The sequence below is a fragment of the Rattus rattus genome, chromosome 9, assembly GCF_011064425.1.
Source record: "Rattus rattus isolate New Zealand chromosome 9, Rrattus_CSIRO_v1, whole genome shotgun sequence".
Classification (NCBI taxonomy): domain Eukaryota; kingdom Metazoa; phylum Chordata; class Mammalia; order Rodentia; family Muridae; genus Rattus; species Rattus rattus.
In genome coordinates, this window is record NC_046162.1 from 39,807,363 (window position 1) to 39,827,396 (window position 20,034).

The window sequence follows — 20,034 nt, forward strand, 5'->3', positions numbered from 1 at the left end:
ATCCTCCTTTGACCTGTGAACAAGGTGTCCACAAGCTTCACGAGACAGCTATACAGAGCAGTGGGACCCAGTACAACCAAATAAGAGATTGCTTTCCAGCTTTCAGCCACATGATGTAAATGCAGACACAGCCAGACCAGAGGAGTCCTAGGATCAGGAAAGAAGAAGGCTGAGGAGCTGAAGTGCCACGAAAGGGACTACAGCAACACGTGTGAGCATGCAGGCAGCAGAGAGAGGGCAGATGCCAGAGCAGGTAGCATATCGTCGCACACAGACCCAAGGACTGGTAAGTCAGAGGGGGTTCCGAGGAGGATGTGGTAGCCACAGAGAATGGGCAAAGGTTTCTGGTGTCAGGTGTGGGCTTGCTAGAGTGGGGCAATAGTTACAGGAACAGAGGGAGGTCCTGACTGCAGCCTTCATGAATTGTTTGACAAACAAGAAGAGTGTGATTGGGCCTTAGAGAGTGCCAAGTCTTCATTATAGAAACACACTCAAGGAAGAGCCAGGAGTAAGGACAGTGAGCCAGTTGGTTGCCACCTCTATGTCCTCTGTGCAGAGAGGAAGGAGTAGCTACTACCATGGACAGCTACAGGCCAAGAAACTCCTTCGCTGATCCTTAGACTCACAAAGCAGACTGTGTCTCACCAACTTCTTGACATGAAGGTCTATGACATGCTACACCCTATTGCACTGCTTCACCAGGAGGCAATGGATGGGCTTTCCTTATTTTTGCCCAGCATCCTATGGAACACCATGCATCATATCCAGAACTCCTTGAAGAAAGGCTCCTGTAATAACTCTGTCAAAGGACTACTCTCTTGGCAATCTAGCATGCTTTGTGTCAGTCGAATCCTCTCCCAAAGACAGCCACAGCCCTCAGTGAGTTCCCGAATGCAGAGCTATTTCTCTCCTAGAGTCTCCTTGCTTCACTGGCGTCACAGGAGGAGGGCTAGAAGTTTACAATGGTCCAAATCCTGCCATGAGAGGGGCCAGCTTTCAGGGATCTTGGAACTACTATCTTCATAACTTCAAACGAGTATTTAAAACTTCATTGACAGACAGCGTCTGCCTGGCACCCATCTCTCCTGAGCTACAGAAGTACAGAGTGAAGGGAGATGATTCCATGCTCATGGCTCTGAGGTGAGAGAGCTTCGACAGTGCCTGACACCTCCTCTTTTTATATGTACCTTGTTTTATTTTATTCTATTTTTTTCTTGGAACAAGGTCTTGTTATGCAGTCCTGGCTATCCTGAAACAATGCCCTTGAAACCCTTCTTTATTTATATTATTATTATGATTAGAATTAAGTATGACTGGGTTCATGGAAAATCCCTAACCAGCTGCAGAAGACTAATACAAATCTGGTGGTCAGGATGAATAATGATATGATAAAGTTGTGACCTTGCTGAGAAATACATCTGACATCAGGATGTCCATTGTGATGACCTGTAGCCTTTCTGAGAAACCAGCATCCTGTTGACATCAGCTGACCACAGGAATACTGTGTCCTAGGCCTGCGTAAATGTTTCCCACTTGCCCCCTCCCTCTGTTACCCCTGTTATGGTATAAATTCAGCCTTGGGAAAAAATAAAATTGTTGCCTTGATCAGACTCTTGCCTTGGCGTCCTTCTTCGTGTCTCTTGTCTCCCGTTCTCTTCCAGGTACCCTCAGCCCCATCATTGACACTCGCTGTGAAACCCATGATGACTTCAGACACACAGTAATCCTCCTGCCCAGCATCCTGAGTGTTGAGCTTGTGTACCACCACATCTAGCTATACTTGAGCTGTGCTATTATAAACTGTGAGAAATGATCCTCCTGGGGCCTAAATTATCCATTCAAACTCATCTTCCTTAGTAAGGATCAGTTAGAGATTTTTAAGTAGAGATTAACAGTCAGAAAAGACATGTTCCAGGATGTAGGGCTCAAGGAATGGTGGAAACAATAGTAAGTGTAGAGAGACTCTCATGTCATCTCAGATGCCTTGGACATGCTACACATAAAGAAGAGGTTGCTACAGGGGCCTGGAGAGATGGCTCAGCAATTAAAATCATGTCCTTACAGAGAACAGGAGTTCAGTTCTTAGCACCCACATCAAACATTTCACACCTGTAACTCACAAACACACATGCACACAATTTTTTAAATTAAGTAAAACTCAAAATGGATTGGAGTTTTTTAATGCTGAAGTACAAAAACATCAAGCACTCACCAACATTGAATTCTCACTAAAGGAAGCCCTCCAAGTGTGTGTGTGTGTGTGTGTGTGTGTGTGTGTGTGTGTGTGTGTGTGTGTGTGTGTGTGACTGTGAGATGGCCTGAGCCTGGAAGATCAAAGCAAGACTTTCAGCAAGAGGAGACTAATGAGAACTGGTACTGTTGAGATGAATGCAGGTCGAAGGCCCGTCCTATTCGGCAATGACGAGGTGGTTGAAAATACAGGTAACCCACCGGAGCAGAAGGTACGGATATTTATGTTGTCAAAGACGGTCATATTCAGGTTGCAGGCACTTTCTGTCGCACAGCCCATTCCAATCACCACTAACGAAAGGGGACTACTGCTCCCAACAGCTGAGAAAAAGACCCAGGAGTTAGTTTTCCCTCTTTCCTCTCTTCAGCCCTCCCCGCCCGCATCCATTAGGAAAGGAAACTGTGCTTAGATGGTCCAGAATCCACAGCTTCTGTCTCTCTCCTGAGATGCATGCATCCAGTTCCATCCCATGCATGCAGAGGCCCAGCTTTAGTGTCCTCTAGTCCTATTGTCCCCCCAGTGTAGAAGAAACATTGTAGGGACCCTCACATCTCAGACACAATACTAACACTGGGGCCTCTGGATGCCCACTCACTAGGAGAGATAATCTTGAGGCACATAGGGAAGACGACCAGATGTAGGGCATCAGGTTGGCTAAAACCCTTCTAAGGTACCTGTCTACTCTATCCAGGCTCTATTGAGGAAAATAGACACACTTGACATCCCTTCTTCTGAGGGCCTTGAGTTCCCTACGAGAATAACTATGGAAACAACTGGATGTCTCTGTTTCCTAAGGTAAACTGAGGTAGAAGTCTGTCCCACTGTGGATGACTTCAGTCCTCCTCTGCATTTTGTGACACCCCATTTTCCTCATTCATTCAACTCATCTGGACAAAGAGTCCTTCCCTTGCTTACCCCATAACCTCTGTCAAAATGCATTCCAAATTAAAGCATAGCCAAGCTCTCAGTCTACCACTAAATCAGCTCCTAAAACACCAATCATTCCACACAACTTCTCATGTTTTCATCAGGAGTGGCTTGCTCATCTCAACAGCATACAGTCCAGAAGAAAAACCCTGTGGTTATTTTTACAGTTTGCCCCTGGAACGTATCTGTGTCTCTCATGACCAATACATGCATTTCTCCTACATAGGAAATTATAAATATTTTTACTAAAGCCAGTGGCTTTAAGTAAAACTTGAGGGCTTATTGATGGGCTCTGAGTCATCACAACATCAGTGACAGTGGCACCTGGAGATCAAGTGTTGTCACTGTACACTTCTGATCAAGGTCCCATTCCAGAATATCCCAACAACACAAGTGCCCAAACCTGACTTCTCTATGGCAAGCATTTAAATTTTTTTCTCTGCTCCCCTCAATACCCAGCCCCTACTTCTTCTCCTGAGGTTTAAAGGGACAACACTTAGCCCCTTGTTGTCCTTGTTCTGTGGAGAAAACAGCTTCTAGGGTGGTCTGCCCCTATCAGGCCCATCTCTTGACAGAGGTGTCCAAGTGTTGAATCTGTCAAATTCATGTATGTCACATCAAGGTTGATCTATATGACCAACAGGGCACGAGCTGAAATGGTAAGTCAGTTCTGAGATGAGGGCTTGAAAGAAAAATATCAGCTCCACTTCTGGGGCCTACTTCCAGTTTCTCTTGGGTTGCTCTGAGAGGGAAGCAAGAGGATACGCTAGGAGAATACCTGCAGCCTTCGGGGAGGCTGCAGGAAGGGAAAGTGAGAACCACCAAAAGCCAGGAATGAGCTGGGAAGCAGATCCTCCATCTGACCGTGAAATACTCTGGGCATCTGACAGACTACAGCTTACGCTCACAACAGAACTCAGTGTAATGAGATACCCTGAGACAGCCATGAGGCAATGCTGTTCTCAGAGTATAGACTTGCAGATACTGAGTGCTGGTAAACGGTTCCCGTTTTCACCCATTAGGTTGTGGCATAATTGGCTGTGTGGTGATAAATGGCTGAAACACTGTGCCCTTATCAGTACGAACATCATGATGCTTGAGGAGGTAATCATACCTGTGCCCATAAATGAAACGCACTTCGTCTCGCTCCCTGTGCACTTTAGGAGAGTTGGAATATGTGGCATGCCTGCCTCCATATACCAGGCAAGACACTGGACACCATTGGCTTTTGCAGGCACCTGAGATGCTGAGTGGGAAAATTTTTAAAAAAGTATTAATCTTGAAACAATAGCTGAGAACATCACTACTTCACCCGATCTAATACCATTGTTGTTTCATGATTGTACATAACAACACAAAGATACAACTAAAATGCCGGTAGAAGGCAGGTTCCTGAGATCCTTTGGTAATGGTTGTACACCCAAAAATCTTCACATTTCTTCAGTCACTTGCCTCTCTACCATGGCAGGAGAAAAATTCCTAGATATCGGAAAAGAAGATGATCTGCGATCTTTAAAAATAAAAATGCTAATCAAAGGGTAGGGAATTAGCTAGGTGCAAAACACTCTCTCTCTCTCTCTCTCTCTCTCTCTCTCTCTCTCTCTCTCTCTCTCTCTCTCTCTCAGACACCCACACAGAGAGATATATACACACAGAGAGAGACAGACACATAAAGAGAGAGACACACACAGAGACAGACCAACAGGACAGGATACACAGACACACGCACGCCCACTCAATTAGGAGGCTGAGGCAGGAGGATTACTTAAGTCTAGGAATTCAAGACAAGCCTGGGAAAGACAGCAAGATTCTATGTCCATAACAAAAACAAATAGGTGAAAAGTAATCTCTCAGCTGGAGGATGAGGGGAAAGCACATTTAAATCAATAGACTCAAAAGAATGAGTTCCAATCCAAGGCTTTCAACTGTCACTCATTCTCCCACCCAGGCACAGGGCTTCCAACTATTCTTGTGCTTCCAAAGGACAGTGGTCTCAGACAAAAGGAAAGACAATCGAGCAGACGTCCTGTATCCCAGTGCAGGAAGGAGTCCCCAGAAGCCAGAGGAGCCATGGAGCTGGTAATGAGGGGCCATGGAGCAGGTATCAAGGGGGCATGGAGCAGGTATCAAGGGGGCATGGGGCAGGTATCAAGGGGGCATAGGGCAGGTATCAAGGGGGCATAGGGCAGGTATCAAGGGGGCATGGGGCAGGTATCAAGGGGGCAAGGGGCAGGTATCAAGGGGGCAGAGATGAACTTCACTCACGTTGCGTGTCCAATTGGTTACACATATTACTACTACAGCATTGCTGGTCATATCTAAATGTCTGTTGGTCCCCCAATGTCGCCGAGAATGCCAGTCCAGTACATTCATCTAGAGAACAGCCTTTCTGGTGGACAATTAGGCTTGTGGATGGCTCTGCAGAGAACCAAAATCCTTCATAAAAATGTTCCTTCTGAGCCCCAGAGAGAATGAAGCCACCAGTGTTGAAAAAAATTCTGCTCCATCACTTGATATTTTTACTTCTCCAGAAGGGACCCTATGTTTCAGAGAACAAAGCTACAGAGGGATGATTTGTTACAGAGTTTCCTGAGGTAGAGCTTAACATGCAAGATACTGTGAGATTGATTCCCCAGTGTTTCAAGGAAAAGTAAGGTAGGGTGGGGTGAATGAGGCTGATGGAGGAGCCAATGTCTCTGAGACCTTCGCTTTGGCTCTGTGCTTCATTCCCACCACCCTGATGCAGCTACACTCCCAACTCCCAACCTAAGAGAAAGGAGGATAAGTTGAAAGAGGAGTAGCAGAGGTGGCTTACGTGGCACTTTAAGTTCCTGTGTTTGGCTGAAGCAGCTTTTCGAAGTTTCACATGCACTGAAGTTCTGACAGAGTCCATTTGTGCAGTTAGACTTTGCGCAAGTGAAACTGTCTGAAGAAAGACATAAACATGAGCAAAAAGCAATCGGAGGGTACTGCAGCCACTATCTCCAGCATGCAAAGAGTCCTAGGAAGCAAGGGGGGCCATGAAGCTCTACACTTGGGCAGCCCATGATATACCCACCTCCTCTTCCCATCTTGGGAGAAAGGAATGTCTTGTTTACTCTCTTTTCTTAAGATTTATTTATCTATTTTCATTTTATGTGTATTAGCGATTTGCACACATCCGTTTAAGTACATCACATATGTGTAAAACCAGAAGAGTGTGTTGGATCTCCCAGAACTAGAGTTACAGACAGTTTGGAGTCCTGTGGGTGCTGGGAACTAACTGAACCCTGGTCCTCTGCAAAGTCAGCCAGTGCTCCTAAGCTCTGAGTCATCTCTTTGGCCCCTCTTTTTGACTCTTACCCACAAAGATCGCAGCAAACTCGGTGATAACACAGACAGCAAGGAAGCTCTTTGAGACTGAGGACCAGAGCATGATGACTCCCAAGAACCCTGCATGAGGCCCAGATGAGGATGGAGGCGTCAGAGCTGTGGGTCTCAGCCACGGAATCCAGTAACCCACACACCAGACTGTGTGCTTTGTCCATGTGTTCATTCATTCAGTTCATTTACTCAACTCTTCTATAAACCAGAATTTTAAAGTCCTAGCTTTGTGCTACATATTTCCCTTTGAGGGGGTAAAAAACACAATAAAAAAAAATGCTGTATCAATCATAGAAGCATCAAAGGAAAAGTCTTCTTTACTTGGGTGGGTCTGGAAGATGGTAGATCTCCTTCCACAAAGCAAATGGCTGAATTAGCCAAGAAAGTACTGGCAGGGGAGGCCAGTAGAGAGGTACTAGAAAGTTCTGGGCCATGCTGTTCAAGAGCAATCAGACCCTTATCTAAGGACATGGCTTCACCACTTCACCACCAACAGACTCCTTCCCCCTAACAACAGGTGTCACGACCCACACTGGAAATGCTCACCAAGAAGGACCCCTGCTCTTCTGAAAGGACTGCTGGGAGCTGGAGAGGAAGCGATCTCACCTAGAGAAAGGGTGAAAGGAGCACTTTCTCTGCCTCTCTGTCACTTTAATAGTGCAGAGGACTATTGCCTGGCAATTAAGACACTGTAAATGGTATCTCGGCATGAAGCCAAGTGCACACTAAACTTCCTGATCTTCTAGAGATAAATTGATACTATCAGAGCAGTGCTTCCTGACCTCGCCTGCTGGGGGTGGGGAGGAGGTTATGATGGTCCCGGACTGAGCTACAGGAGACACTTTACCCAATCACACATTGCAGAGATCATGGCCTGTGGCATGTGACTACCATCTCCCACTTTTCCTCCGGGCAAATTCCCAGCATTTCCTCTCATGGACTCCATTCTTCCCACCCAATCAGAACCCAGGACCCACATGCATCTTGGCTGGAAAGGAACTGGGTATGTTTCTCTACAACATATTCTTTTTCATCCTTCTTGCTTTTATGCCAAACTCCTGCTAACTCAATACCAGTCTGTTTATATAATGAAGAGATAAACAAGAGAGAGTCACAATTCATCTGCCCTTCTGCAGTCATCCAGGTCTTCATTACATTGTCTCAAAATCCAGGACTGTGTGGCAGAGAGAATCCACCTAGCCAACCATTATGTTGAAGAGTGCTGGGGCTGCAGGAAAGGGACAGAATAGCTATCCAGACTCCCTGAGGCTGGAGTGTGGTGATATGATAGGAGATATTTTGACAGGCAAGGCTGGAGTGTGGAAGTATTGGAGGGGACATTTTGACAGACACAAAGATCAACCAAGCCTTGACATGGAGACCCAAGGAAGAAGAACGCTGAGCTTTGCCCCTGATGGTCAAGAGTGTTGTCCATCATGTCCAAGAAATAAACAGAGATGGAGTCATAATGCAAGTCTACAAGAGCAGTGAGGACACCAGCAAGGTGTCTGTCAGTGCCCAGACCTAACAAGTGTCTCCAGAAAGCAATGGTGATCAGAGGTTCTCCAGGCTTTCAGGTGCCTAGGAAAACAGCTTACCTGTCCAATATATCATTAAGCACCACAGCTAGGCATTTGCTCAATCCTGACCATTCGCTCAATCCTTACCATTCGCTCAATCCTTACCCTTCCCAGATTAAGACTACTCAAATAACCTGAGCTCTAAAAGGCCTAGCTGGCTGGCATGATTTTACATGACCATACATACATAAATGCTCTTCGTCCATCCGTGTACTGGACTGTGGGGAGGTTTGATCTCTGTTGCATACAACTATAGCCAGCTTTGTGTTGGCTGGCGCCACACCAAGGAGCCTATCCAACTCCCTAACCTGGTCAACAGACTACAATTAATTCAACTGTCAAGGAGGGATTAGTAGTGCCAGCATTTTCTCATCTAAACTGTTTGCATATGGCTGGGTCGGTTAAGCATCCAATCATCCATCTGGAAGCTCAGGCTTTCTGAGCATTAGCCAGCAAAAACATTTGGAACACTTCAGCAAATTTTACAGGGAAAAAATGAGTATGACTTAACAGTATGACACGTGCCTTTAATCCCAGCACTCAGAAGGAAGAGACCGGCAGATCCTTGTGAGTTCCAGACTCACAAAATTTGGTTTACAAAAAGGCTTCATTCAGGGATTCATAATATAATAAATTATGAATCATAATAAAACCCTATTTAAAAAAAAACCCTATTTAATAAAGGGGGAGAGAAGAAGAAGGGGAGGGAAAAAAAGGAGGGGGAGAAAGAGGAGGACAAAGAAGAGAGGAGAGGGGGGAGAGAGGGAGAGAGGGAGAGAGGGAGAGAGGGAGAGAGAGAATGCAAAACTTCCATAGAGGAATAATTATTTCTTCTGGTGTTCCCTGGGCTTTCTTTTTTTTTTTTTTTTCCTTTTTTTTTTTCTTTTTTTCGGAGCTGGGGACCGAACCCAGGGCTTTGCGCTTGCTAGGCAAATGCTCTACCACTGAGCTAAAGCCCCAACCCCTTCCCTGGGCTTTCTATCTCAACATTTACTCTTTGTGCCACAGCCAAAACTCAGAACTCAGCCCACCAGGCCTCAAACATTAGTGAGAAATGCCCCACAACCAGCTTAAGTTCTGGTTTCAGCTAAATCCACTGAGAAAATAAGCAAATGGTGCAGAATCAGCCCACACTCTTCAGTTCCACAAACGCTGGCACATGCTTTTCTTTAAACAGAAATATCTGAGTGTTTTGTGAACCTTCCTCTATTTAGTGCCACTACCTTTGTGTCAAGAAACAGGCAAGAACTCTCCAGTCCTTCCTCAATTACAACTTCTAACCCAAGGGTGGTGTCTTGAACTTTCAACATTTCTGACCCTCCCTGATCTGTGGACAGGGCATATTCACCAGCCCATGGGCCAATGTTCAAACATGTGAATGAACTAATGGGAGAGACCACGATCTACTTGTTGTTAGCAGTAAAAGAGTCTCCAATATTAGAAGACAGACGTTAGAAGACAGAATCCCTGCACCCTAGAATATAACTTTATTTAAAAAGCACTGTCTTTCTAGAAATGGGAAGTCAAGGCAAGGTCATTCCTGTGGATCTTTATCCAACAAGAGGTCAGAACTCAACATGAGCTGAGTACAGGCCAGGTAAATACAGGGGAAGATGCTGACCACAGTCCAAAGACAGAGTCTCAGAGACACCAGACCTGCTGACCCTGGATGTCACATTTCCAGCCTCCAAGATTATGGGAGCAGACGGTGTGTTGTGTGTTATCCCACTGTGGCATTCTATTGTGGCAGTGCTTTCAATCTTACACTTAGGTAGACTAGAAGATGACTAGAACAGCTTGAAAGAAACATTGTCCTCCCTAAAGAGAATTCTGGGTAAGTTACAATGTGGGATCCAGAACCACAGGCTAGCCCACAAGGTCTTGATAGACTAGTCTATGTCAGAAACAGCAATGCTCAAGCATGACAGCCTTACAGAAGCTGGCAGTAAAGGTCTTGTCGGACAAACTGGATTCTTTCAGGTCTGAGAGCCACATTCTCATCCCGGTGGTGGGTATGAATCTGCAAGTCTGTGTCACAAGATCTCACCACCCAAACGGCAGAACTCGGTGACGTTTGTCGAGAGCTCTGGCAACTACTCTGCCTCCCCATAAGCAACCACAGTGAACCCTGTAAATGGTGAAGAGCCATAAAACCTCATATGCTTTCTTTAAAACATTTGCAGGGTCTAAATGGGAAAGTGGGCTGGGACAGTCAGGTTGCCTAACTGGAAAAAAAAAAAAAAAAAAAAAGATAAGGCTCTGCAGGAGCCTCATCAGTCCCCTCAGTGTGATTTCAACAGTACCTAGTAGAAACATGGCTGACTTGGCAGATACATCAAGGAAACTTTAAACTCTATCCACACATACAAACTACGTTGAGATGCTATCACATCCTAGTCAAAATGTCACTAATCGAGAAAATAAATAATATCAAACGATGTCTGGAATATGTGCTAAAAGGAATCCCAGAGTCCTGAGCAGATTCAAGCTAGCACAGCTACTATGGAAAGCAATGCAGATAGTCCTCAAAAAACTAAAAATAGACATTTCATATGGCCCAGCTGTGGCACTCCTTTGGGACTCTGACTTAAGGTACTACAGAGGGATCTATGCATCAGTGTTCATTGCAACATTGCTACCAATGACTGAGTCATATAAACAACATAGATGTCCCATATAGGAGAAAAAAAATAAAGAAAACATGGTTGGATTTCTCAGCCATCTAGAAGAGTGAAGTTGTCTGCAAAAAACAAATGGATATTACTGGAGATGATCACACGCTGTGAGATATCAGCCTCAGAAAGACAAGTACCACATACCTTCTTCCATTGAGGGCCATAGGTTTAGTAGACACATAAAACTATGTATGTTGAGGATTTGGTCTAATGCTGCTTATATTATGTTAATTTGGTCCCTACACTTGCAGAAGAATCTGCACTTCCACACATAAGATGCTGAGGGACCCTGCCCCCAGTTGGTTTTGATTGGTAAATAAAGTTGCCAACAGCCAATGACTGGGCGGGAAGACAGAGGTGGGATTTTAGGATTCCTGGGCAAAGGACTGAGAAAGGAGCAGGAAGGGAGACAGCCGACATGCAGGGAAAGGAATAGAGGCCATGCCTAAGAGGCGCAGGACAGAGAACATAGCTGTTATGTAGATGCTGGGGAATTCAGAGAGGACTGTAGGTCTGGGTCCGGGCAGCCAAGATGGAACATAGGTGTTAGTAAGTAATAACTCAGGAATATCAGAGGGGAGTGTGTTAGCCACATGGGGGGTGCGGCTGACAAGAAAGCAGGAGAGAAGGAATATAGGGGGACAGGGGACTAGAGAGAGAGGGATAGCGTGGTATGGAGGGAACGCTAAAAGTACAATATACACTTGCATGGAATTGGCTTTACATAACCCCATAAAAGAAAAGCGAACAGATCCAATTATTCAAATCTGTTGTTAGGATTAAAATGTGACACTTAAGTGGGCATTGTGGCAGAGGGAGGGCAGATATTTTCATGATGCCGGAAGCTGGAATTTAGAGACCTAGTGTTGGCTGATTCTTCAACATCTGCCCAATTTTCAATGGCTTTGGTTAAATTGAAGAACTTGGAGCTCAGTACACAGCAGCACCTCAATACTTCTTGAGGACGGGTAGCTGTGTCCGCAGCACGCTGCACACTATAATGATCTGGTTAAAGAGGGAATGCTGGGGATCTTAAATCCAGACACCATTTGAAAGGATTGTTCTTTTATTTGCTTTCAACTTGACCAGTTGGGCTGATGGGTTGGTTAGTTTGCTGGTTGGTTAGTGGATTGTGAGCTCCCAGATGGAGGAGACGGTGACTCTGGTCCAGACCATGAAGTGATAGATAGGTAGATGTGGGCAGAATGTTGGATGCTGACTTCTAGGTTAGATGTAGGGTAGGGAAGCCATGGACTATATTGGGAAGGTAGACAGGCTCACTGCAATAAATGTGGTTAGACTGAGGTGCTAGCCAGCTCTGACACTCTACAGATGTGCAGAATAGAGATCCAGCTTCCCCACAATCCCTTAAACAGGCACAGGGAAAGCATCTAGAGCATTTCGTATAAGAGCATAGCAGATCGCCCTAAGCATTTAGACCCAAAGCTATGACAGTAACCTTGAACCTGAGAGTTTGAGTGTTGTCAAAGTGAATTCCAGGCTGTGGTTCTGAACTGCACGTATTAGAGAGATGAACTTTTATCCCAAGACATCTGACGACCTGGAGAACACGAACTTCTGATACTTAGAGCTCCACCTCAAGTCATTTTCCAGGAGCTAACACCTGGCAGCTGTCCCCAGTGCTCCTGCACATTCAGTTCCTGTCTCCGTTTCTCAATTTTTTTTGTCCAACATAGACATCATTCAAATTGCACATACAACTGGAGAGTCCTCATAAGATTGTGTAGAGCAAAATCTCCGGTCAGCTGACACTCCTAAGGAGCCAAAGGATAGCAAATCCATTGTCACCTATCACATGTCACATGAAGACAACAGCCTCAGGGACTTCCAGGCATGTTCGTGATTACCCTGTAGGAACTGAAGATTAAGTTTGTGGCTTTTGAGATTCTTTGCATATTGCCTCATCAGGCCTGTTTTTATGGTGGGCACTTAGCTTTGGTGGGACCAGTATCATCATTTGTTATGTACTAAAACAATCTCATGCCCATCTAGTACAGACCTCTGACTGAGTTGGCAGGTCTCTATATGAAAGGACTTAAATGAGTTTCTGAATGTGAAGAGAAGGTAAAGTCCCACTGGCTAAATTGCTGCTACAGGGACATCAGGCACAAGGAACTTCACGAATGTGTAAAGAGAGCCAGGTGGAAGACGGTGTTCAGTCATAAGGAACTAGGTCCAAGGTCAGATGACATCATCCACTAGACTAAGAGATGTTATGTTTTCTTGTAGTTCTGTTTAATGTCAGTGTTCAGAAAGTTTCAAAGACGTTCCTGCACAGAGGCATCTGGAAGAATAAAGGGTAGAGTTAGTATGAAAGACGACAGTGGTCACATGGAACATTTCTCCATTTAGGTTGTGATATCTGGGGAAGCCCATTGGCCCTCTGAGACGAAAGAGAGGCTACAGCTGGAGGATCTGGGTTCTAACAATGAAATTGTTTCTTTTTACAATAAAAAGATAAATAGGGCTGGAAAGATGGTTCGGGAGATAGAAGTGCCTGTCACACAAGACTGACAACTTGAATTTGATCACCAGAACCCATATTTTAAAAAAGCCATATATTGAGATGTGCATCAACAACTTCATCTGTAGGTAAGATGGGAGATAGAAGACAGGAAAGTTGTCCAGAACCTCATAGCCAGCTAAAGGAGTACTCAGCATAGCATCAAAACCAAGGGATACCCTGACTTGACATGGTGGAAAGGGGGAACCAACTTTCAAAAATTGCCCTCTAACCTCATCTTAGTCAGTGTTCTATTGCTGTGAAGAGACACAGTGACCAAGGCAAATTTTATAAAGAAAGCATTTAATTGGGGCTTGCTTACAGATTTTAGTCCATAATGACTGTGGCAAGAAAGACGGTAGCAGGGAAACAGATATGATGCTGGAGTAGTTTAGAGTTCTGTATTCAGATCCACAGGCAGCAGGAGAAAAGCCCAGCCCCAGTGACACATATCATCCAAGAAAGCCACACCTCCTAATCCTTCTCAAATCGTGCCACTCTCTGATGACTAAGCCTTCAAACATGAACCTACAGAGGCCATTCTTACTGAAACCACCCCAAAACTCTATACAAGCACCATGGCACACCTGTACTCACATGAACATACACAGGTAGTGCAAGATATATAGCATCTTCAATACATCCAGAGAGATTTTATTATCATAAATTCTGAGAAGGCTGCTTCTCCTAAATACATATATTTAGGGGCATTTCAGAATTATTGGAAGTTCTGCCCTACTCCAATCCAAAGCTGATTGAATTTTTTCCTATGAAACAGGTCACCAACTCAAACATTGACTTTTTAATTCAAGCATTCTAATAGACTATAGTCAACAATTGGCTACCTTGATAACTATCACGGTACATAACTATGCTTATAAAAGATGCTAGCAAATAGTCAAAAGTCTCACTGGTGTAGTTACATGTGTTTCTAAAGGAGTGGAAGACTTGATGTGTATGAAGAAAACACCCCATTCATAGCATACAGTAGTCTTGATTTGAGCTGATGTGTTTCAGGCAGAGTTTGTTAGCGTCATGAGGCATGGCAGCCAGAGCAGAGCACCTATGTGTCCAGAACCAAGGTGTCAGTAAAGATGTGGGATACAACATGGGTAAGTGCTCCTACACACAGCCTAGACTCAGGGCATTTTAGATTTTGAATTAGCTTTTTGTCATTGTATAATGAGGAGTCTTTCCTTTTGCCAATGTGTTGGTTGGATAGTTGGTTGGTTGGTTGGTTAGTTGGTTTTTACAACCCTCACATTCAGTTACATAGCTCCATTGGAGTCATGATTGACAGTTTACGAAGCTATGGTTCAGACATAGCATGGTTCTAATCTCCCAGCAGGAATTCACATCATGAGGAGTCCAATTAAAACCTATTTTCCTACCTTTTCAAGATAGAAGGGGTAACAAGGTCTGTATACCATAAAAGCCAGCTTTGGTTTACAAAAAAAAAAAAATGGCATGATTAGGAGGCGAGGCACTCTGAACAGAGGCTCACTGTGGTGAAAAAAATAACCACAAAGTCTCTGTTGCATAGACTGAAGCTGTTCCTGACCTATACTTGAAGTCACTCGTGTACCTAAAAACACAGCACAGGAATGAAGGCCTTGAATTAAACTGCTCCAAATTATAAAGCCAGAATGTGTATGTTGCAAATTCACAAACTGTATGATTGACATCCTGAGGAAGTAGGATCAGTTATTCATAGGTTAAAATCCTGGCCCACGAACGGTTGGAAGTGAAGAGGAAGTCCACAGGCCCACAGCTGCTGCCCCTCACAAACCGTGTGGCCTGTCATCACAGCCCATCAGACAGGGCAGTTATCAGCACTCTGTCCCAAAATTCTCCTGAAAAAGGAAGGCTTCCCCTGAGAGCTGGAGAGTTTATGGGCCTGTAGTGAACATGAAGTCACCATGTGTTGATTGTTAGACAAAAGTGGTATGTACCCTTTGAGCTGCAATAGAAGCTTGCATTCCGGGGGGACAATGGTAGATACTGCAAGAGTAGTCCTATCTGTCTCTTTGGTATCCGCACTTCTGCATTTTATCTCTCGGTCCCAAGATGTAATAGAACAAATCACTAGATCCAGTGACACCGTAGATTCAAGGCCCTTGACAGGATTCTTAAAGATGAACTCTGTAGTTCGATCGGTAGCGGGAGCAGAGAGCGGACCCCAGAGAGCCCTGATAACCCCACCACAGCAGTCACCGGCCTATTCACCATCACACCCGGGAGGAGCCACCGTAGCCATCACCACAGTCATGCAACCAAGAGCAGCGAGGCCGAGACCCAGGAGCTACTGGCCCGCCCCTGCCGCCCCTGCCGCTGCCCTCAGCGCCACTGACACCAAGCCCAGGGCGGCCTCACGATGACGGCGCCTGCCGGCAGGGACAAGAAAGTCAGGTTTTGGGAATAGTAAAATGGTTCAATGTAAGGAGAGGATACGGTTTCATCAACAGTAATGACACCAGGGAAGATGTATTTGTACACCAGACGGCCATAAAGAAGAATAAACCCAGGAAGTACCTTCGCAGTGTAGGAGATGGAGAGACTGTGGAGTTTGATGTTGTTGAGGGAGAAAAGGGTGTGGAGGCAGCAAATGTTACAGGCCCTGGTGGAGTTCCAGTTCAAGGCAGTAAATATGCAGCAGCAGACAGTAACCATTATAGATGCTATCCACATTGTAGGAGAGTCCTCCGTGCAGTTACCAGCACAATTACTAAAATAGCGAGAGTGGGGAAAAGAATGAGGGATCAGAAAGCGCTCCTGAAGGTCAGGGCAACAACGCTATCGCAGGCGAAGGTTTCCACCTTACTACATGCAGAGACCCAATGATCATTGACCACAGTTTTCCAACCCTTCTGGCCAAGGAGAAATGATGGAGGTTGCTGACGGCAAGGGTACAGGAGAGCAAGGTAGACCAATAAGACAGAATATGTATGGGGTTTCAGACCACTATTCTGCAGGGGGGGCCCTCCTCACTAAAGACAGCCTAGAGAGGATGGCAATGAAAAGGACAAAAAAAATCAAGAAGATGAGACCCAAGGTCAGCAGCCATCTCAACGCCAGTATCGCTGCAATTTCAATTACCAACGCAGACGTCCAGAGAACCCTAAACCACAAGATGGCAAAGAGACAAAAGCAGCCGATCCACCAGCTGAGAATTCATCCACTCCTGAGGCTGAGCAGGGCAGGACTGAGTAAATGCCGGCTCACCATCTCTACCGTCATCCTGTTTGGTCATGCAACAAGAAGAAATGAATATGAAATTTCAGCAATAAGAAATGAACAAAGAACGGCCTGTGGAGAAACATGCCTAGGTTTTATTGTGACTACTGTGATACGTATCTTACCCACGATTCTCCGTCTGTGAGGAAGACGCACTGCAGTGGTCGGAAACACAAAGAGAATGTGAAAGACTATTGCCGGAAATGGATGGAAGAGCGGGCCCAGAGCCTGATTGACAAAACAACGGCTGCGTTTCAACAGGAAAGATCCCTCCAGCGCCATTCTCTGCTCCTCTGCCTGCAGGGGCCATGATCCCACCTCCCTCCCAGTCTCCCAGTCTCCCAGGTCCTCCTGGGAGGCATGATGCCATGATGCCTTCCTTCTCCTGGGATGATGCCTGTGGGACCAGCTCCTGGGATGAGACCACCCTTGGGAGTCCACACGCCCATGATGCCCGGGCCTCCAATGATGAGACCTCCCGCCCGCCCTATGATGGTGCCCTGGCATGACCCGGCCAGACAGATAAAAGCAGAAGCACTCTTTATCCTTTTGTATTTCTTGTGGTTTCACCAGGAGATCGTGGTGCTGAACCTGAGTGTTTCCTAGATGCACCACAAGGAACTTCCCTTCCTAACAGAGAGAATGCTGCTGGAGGGAGAAGTGATACCAAAAAAGTGAAGTTTTCATTTACATTGTGGAATGTGAAAATAAAGTCATCAGCTCTTTTAGTTTAAAAAAAAGAAAGAAATGAACAAAGATAGGAGCTGAAGACCTTAAGTGCTTGCTTTTTGCCCATTGACACTAGAGCTGTCTGCATTATCTATGCAGCAGGGGATTTTTATTATTTTTACCTAAAGATGTCTCTTTTTGGTAATGACAAATGTGGCTTTTTTATTTTTAAGGGGAAAAAAAAGCCTAGTTTTTCTCAATACACCTTTAATGGTCTTTAAATTGTTTCAAGTTGAAATTTTTAAGAACTTCAGTTTTCATTTGTAAATAGTTTACAACTTGATTTTTTTTTCAAAAAAGTCAACAAACTGCAAGCACCTGTTAATAAAAGTCTTAAATTTAAAAAAAAAAAAGGAAAAAATGGATGAACTCCATTGCCTCAGCCTCCTGCCCTCAGAAGCCCCCCATGAACAACTTCGTCTATAGCACTCGATGTGGGTGTGGTCAAACACCTGTCTGGCATGGGAAGTGGTGAAAGGAAACTGGGCTTCATTTGCTCACCGCGCCTCTTATAAATTCTGATACCACAAAACAGCTGCAGCCTCTCTGATTCCCCAAGCCAGGCAGCTACCCTGCCGTTGGCATCAGTAGATCGGGTGCCACAAATCCAGGGTAGATATCTTAGCTTGAGATGCACAACTTCTGGTCAGGTACCTTCAGACTTCATAGACGTCTAGAGACCATGATGATTTTATACTCTATTATGTAATTAAATCTTACCACACTAGGAAGAAGAAGGAGGAGGAGGAGGAGGAAGAAGAAGAGAAAGAGGAGGAGGAGGTGGCAGTGGTGGCAGCAGTGGCAGTGATGCTCGGACTTGAGAATACATGCCTATTACACAAGCTCTCAGTACACTGAAGCAAGAAGAGTACTGTGGTGGTCAACATTACATTTAGGGTTTGAATTACTATGTATAAGATGATATCATGTATTTTTTAAATGCCTCTAACACATAAACCCCTAACTTATACAGGCTGTACATTAGCAGCCCACTTCCCTTTTCCTTCTACATTTTTGTTCAAGTAAAAATAACATAAAAAGTAATCCACGGTGTGGAGGGAGAGAGACGCTCCCTAGGCATGGTGACAGTCTTCAGTTGGACCTTTGTGCTTCACCAACAAGAAAATATCTCCAGTTCCTAGAGCCTATGGCTGTAGCCCTAACTCTTCCGTTATGTATGCATGTGTGATCATCAAGCCTTTATTAGCTTTTATTAGAATAATAAAGATCTCAGCCATTTTAGTCTCTCCAAATCCCTGGCCAGATTATAGCTCATGACATTGGAGATAAAGTTGACATTCAGAAGACCTGTTGTTATTTAGTCCTTTTTCCAAAAGAGAAATTAGTGATCCATCATAGTAAATAAAACCTCGCTTATGTTAACTTTGATTAGAGAATAAATTTATTAAAGGTTCTAGAAAATAAAGCTTAAAAATGATACTTAACATTAAACGTTCCAAAGTTCAGCGATTTAGTGTATTAATCAACAGCCACTTTAAACTAAGAATCACCTTTTGGATCCTTAAGCTTTTACTGTGACTCAAGGCATGAGTCTGCTGTTTTTCTCTACAATCTAAATTTTAGTACAAATCACACAAACATTGATAATACTAATATACCTAAAATTTTTATCTCTTTTTGTAATTTTAAAAAAAATCGTGTAAGCTTTAGGAAACACAACTTGGATCCACCTGTCACAGGTCAAATGGAATCAAGGTAAATACTCCTGTCAATCAACAGCGTAAGCTTCCCGCCTACTGCTTGTACCTGAGGGGGAAGTTCCAAATGTAAAATTCTCCCTTGAGTTCTTAAACTTTAACTTCTGTCCCTACTCTCTATCTGTCCCAGAAGACTTCCACTCAGCTGACAGACACCATCGTAAGTCATCTGCAGACTGCAAACTGCTCCAAAATCAGGGAGCCCTAAACTCTCTGAGAGCTGATAAAAGCCAGTCCGATCTATGTGATTGATTCCTGTCTCTCCATCTGGGTCAACAAACCAGATGTTTGTGATGATTCCCCACCTATCCTACCACTGGTTACTTGAATCCCCTCCTGGCCTTTGGCCAGTTTTCCAACTTTCCTAGTCACTGAAAAGACACCCTGAGAAGCTGAGAAGCAGTTACAGGAGAGACTACATCATCTCTTGTCTTCAACAAAAGGCTGGGGTGTTAGGTCCAAAGGAAAGTAGTTACCTCTACCAGAAGGTTAGTATATGGCTTAAGAAATATGAACAAGTCATCCACCAGCAAGTCAAAGGCTTGATTCAGGAGACAACTCAACATTAGGTTTTAATTGCAATGTTTAAGTGGGGGTGTGTGTGTGTGTGTGTGTGTGTGTGTGTGTGTGTGTGTGTGTACAAGTATATATACACATATGATTTTATATACATATATACATATACATGCATGTACATATATGTGTATTCATATACATACATGTTTGCATATGCATATTTATCTCTAACATGTAATCCTCTAACTTGTACAGGCTGTACCCTAGCAGCCCACATTTCTTTTTTCCCAGAAGTTGAAGGTTATTTTTTTCTCCATCTTTATTAAATTGGGTATTTCTTATTTACATTTCAATTGTTATTCCTTTCCCAGTTTCCAGGCAAACATCCCCCCAATCCCTCCCCCTCCCCTTCTATATGGCTGTTCTTCTCCCCATCCTCCCCCCTTTGCCGCCCTCCCCCCAACAATCCTGTTCACTGGGGTTCAGTCTTAGCAGGACCAAGGGCTTCCCCTTCCAC

At 44.6% G+C, this 20,034-nt stretch overlaps 1 protein-coding gene and 2 pseudogenes across 1 annotated transcript; 2 read left to right on the forward strand and 1 right to left on the reverse strand.

Annotated features, from left to right (window-relative positions):
* Positions 1-2,144: 2,144 nt before the first annotated feature.
* LOC116909886 (protein RoBo-1-like) lies at positions 2,145-7,195 on the reverse strand. The gene is made up of 6 exons (XM_032913625.1): positions 7,088-7,195; positions 6,521-6,610; positions 5,994-6,104; positions 5,444-5,596; positions 4,293-4,424; positions 2,145-2,571 (listed from the first exon to the last, which is right to left on the reverse strand). Exons 2-6 carry the CDS (start codon positions 6,591-6,593, stop codon positions 2,333-2,335), a joined length of 708 nt encoding a protein of 235 aa, XP_032769516.1. The 5' UTR covers positions 6,594-6,610; positions 7,088-7,195; the 3' UTR covers positions 2,145-2,332.
* Positions 7,196-14,362: 7,167 nt separating this feature from the next.
* On the forward strand, positions 14,363-16,530 carry LOC116910281 (annotated as a pseudogene).
* Positions 16,531-16,638: 108 nt separating this feature from the next.
* Positions 16,639-17,080, forward strand: LOC116908990 (annotated as a pseudogene).
* Positions 17,081-20,034: the final 2,954 nt, after the last annotated feature.

Excerpts from the sequence above, each read along its gene's own strand:
- LOC116909886 (XM_032913625.1), bottom strand. The coding sequence starts at position 6,593 with ATGCTCTGGTCCTCAGTCTCAAAGAGCTTCCTTGCTGTCTGTGTTATC. Across the intron at positions 5,597-5,993 it reads ACAGGAACTTAAAGTGCCAC|AGCCATCCACAAGCCTAATT; the intron begins GTAAGCCACCTC and ends GGTTCTCTGCAG. Across the intron at positions 4,425-5,443 it reads TAACCAATTGGACACGCAAC|CATCTCAGGTGCCTGCAAAA; the intron begins GTGAGTGAAGTT and ends TTTCCCACTCAG.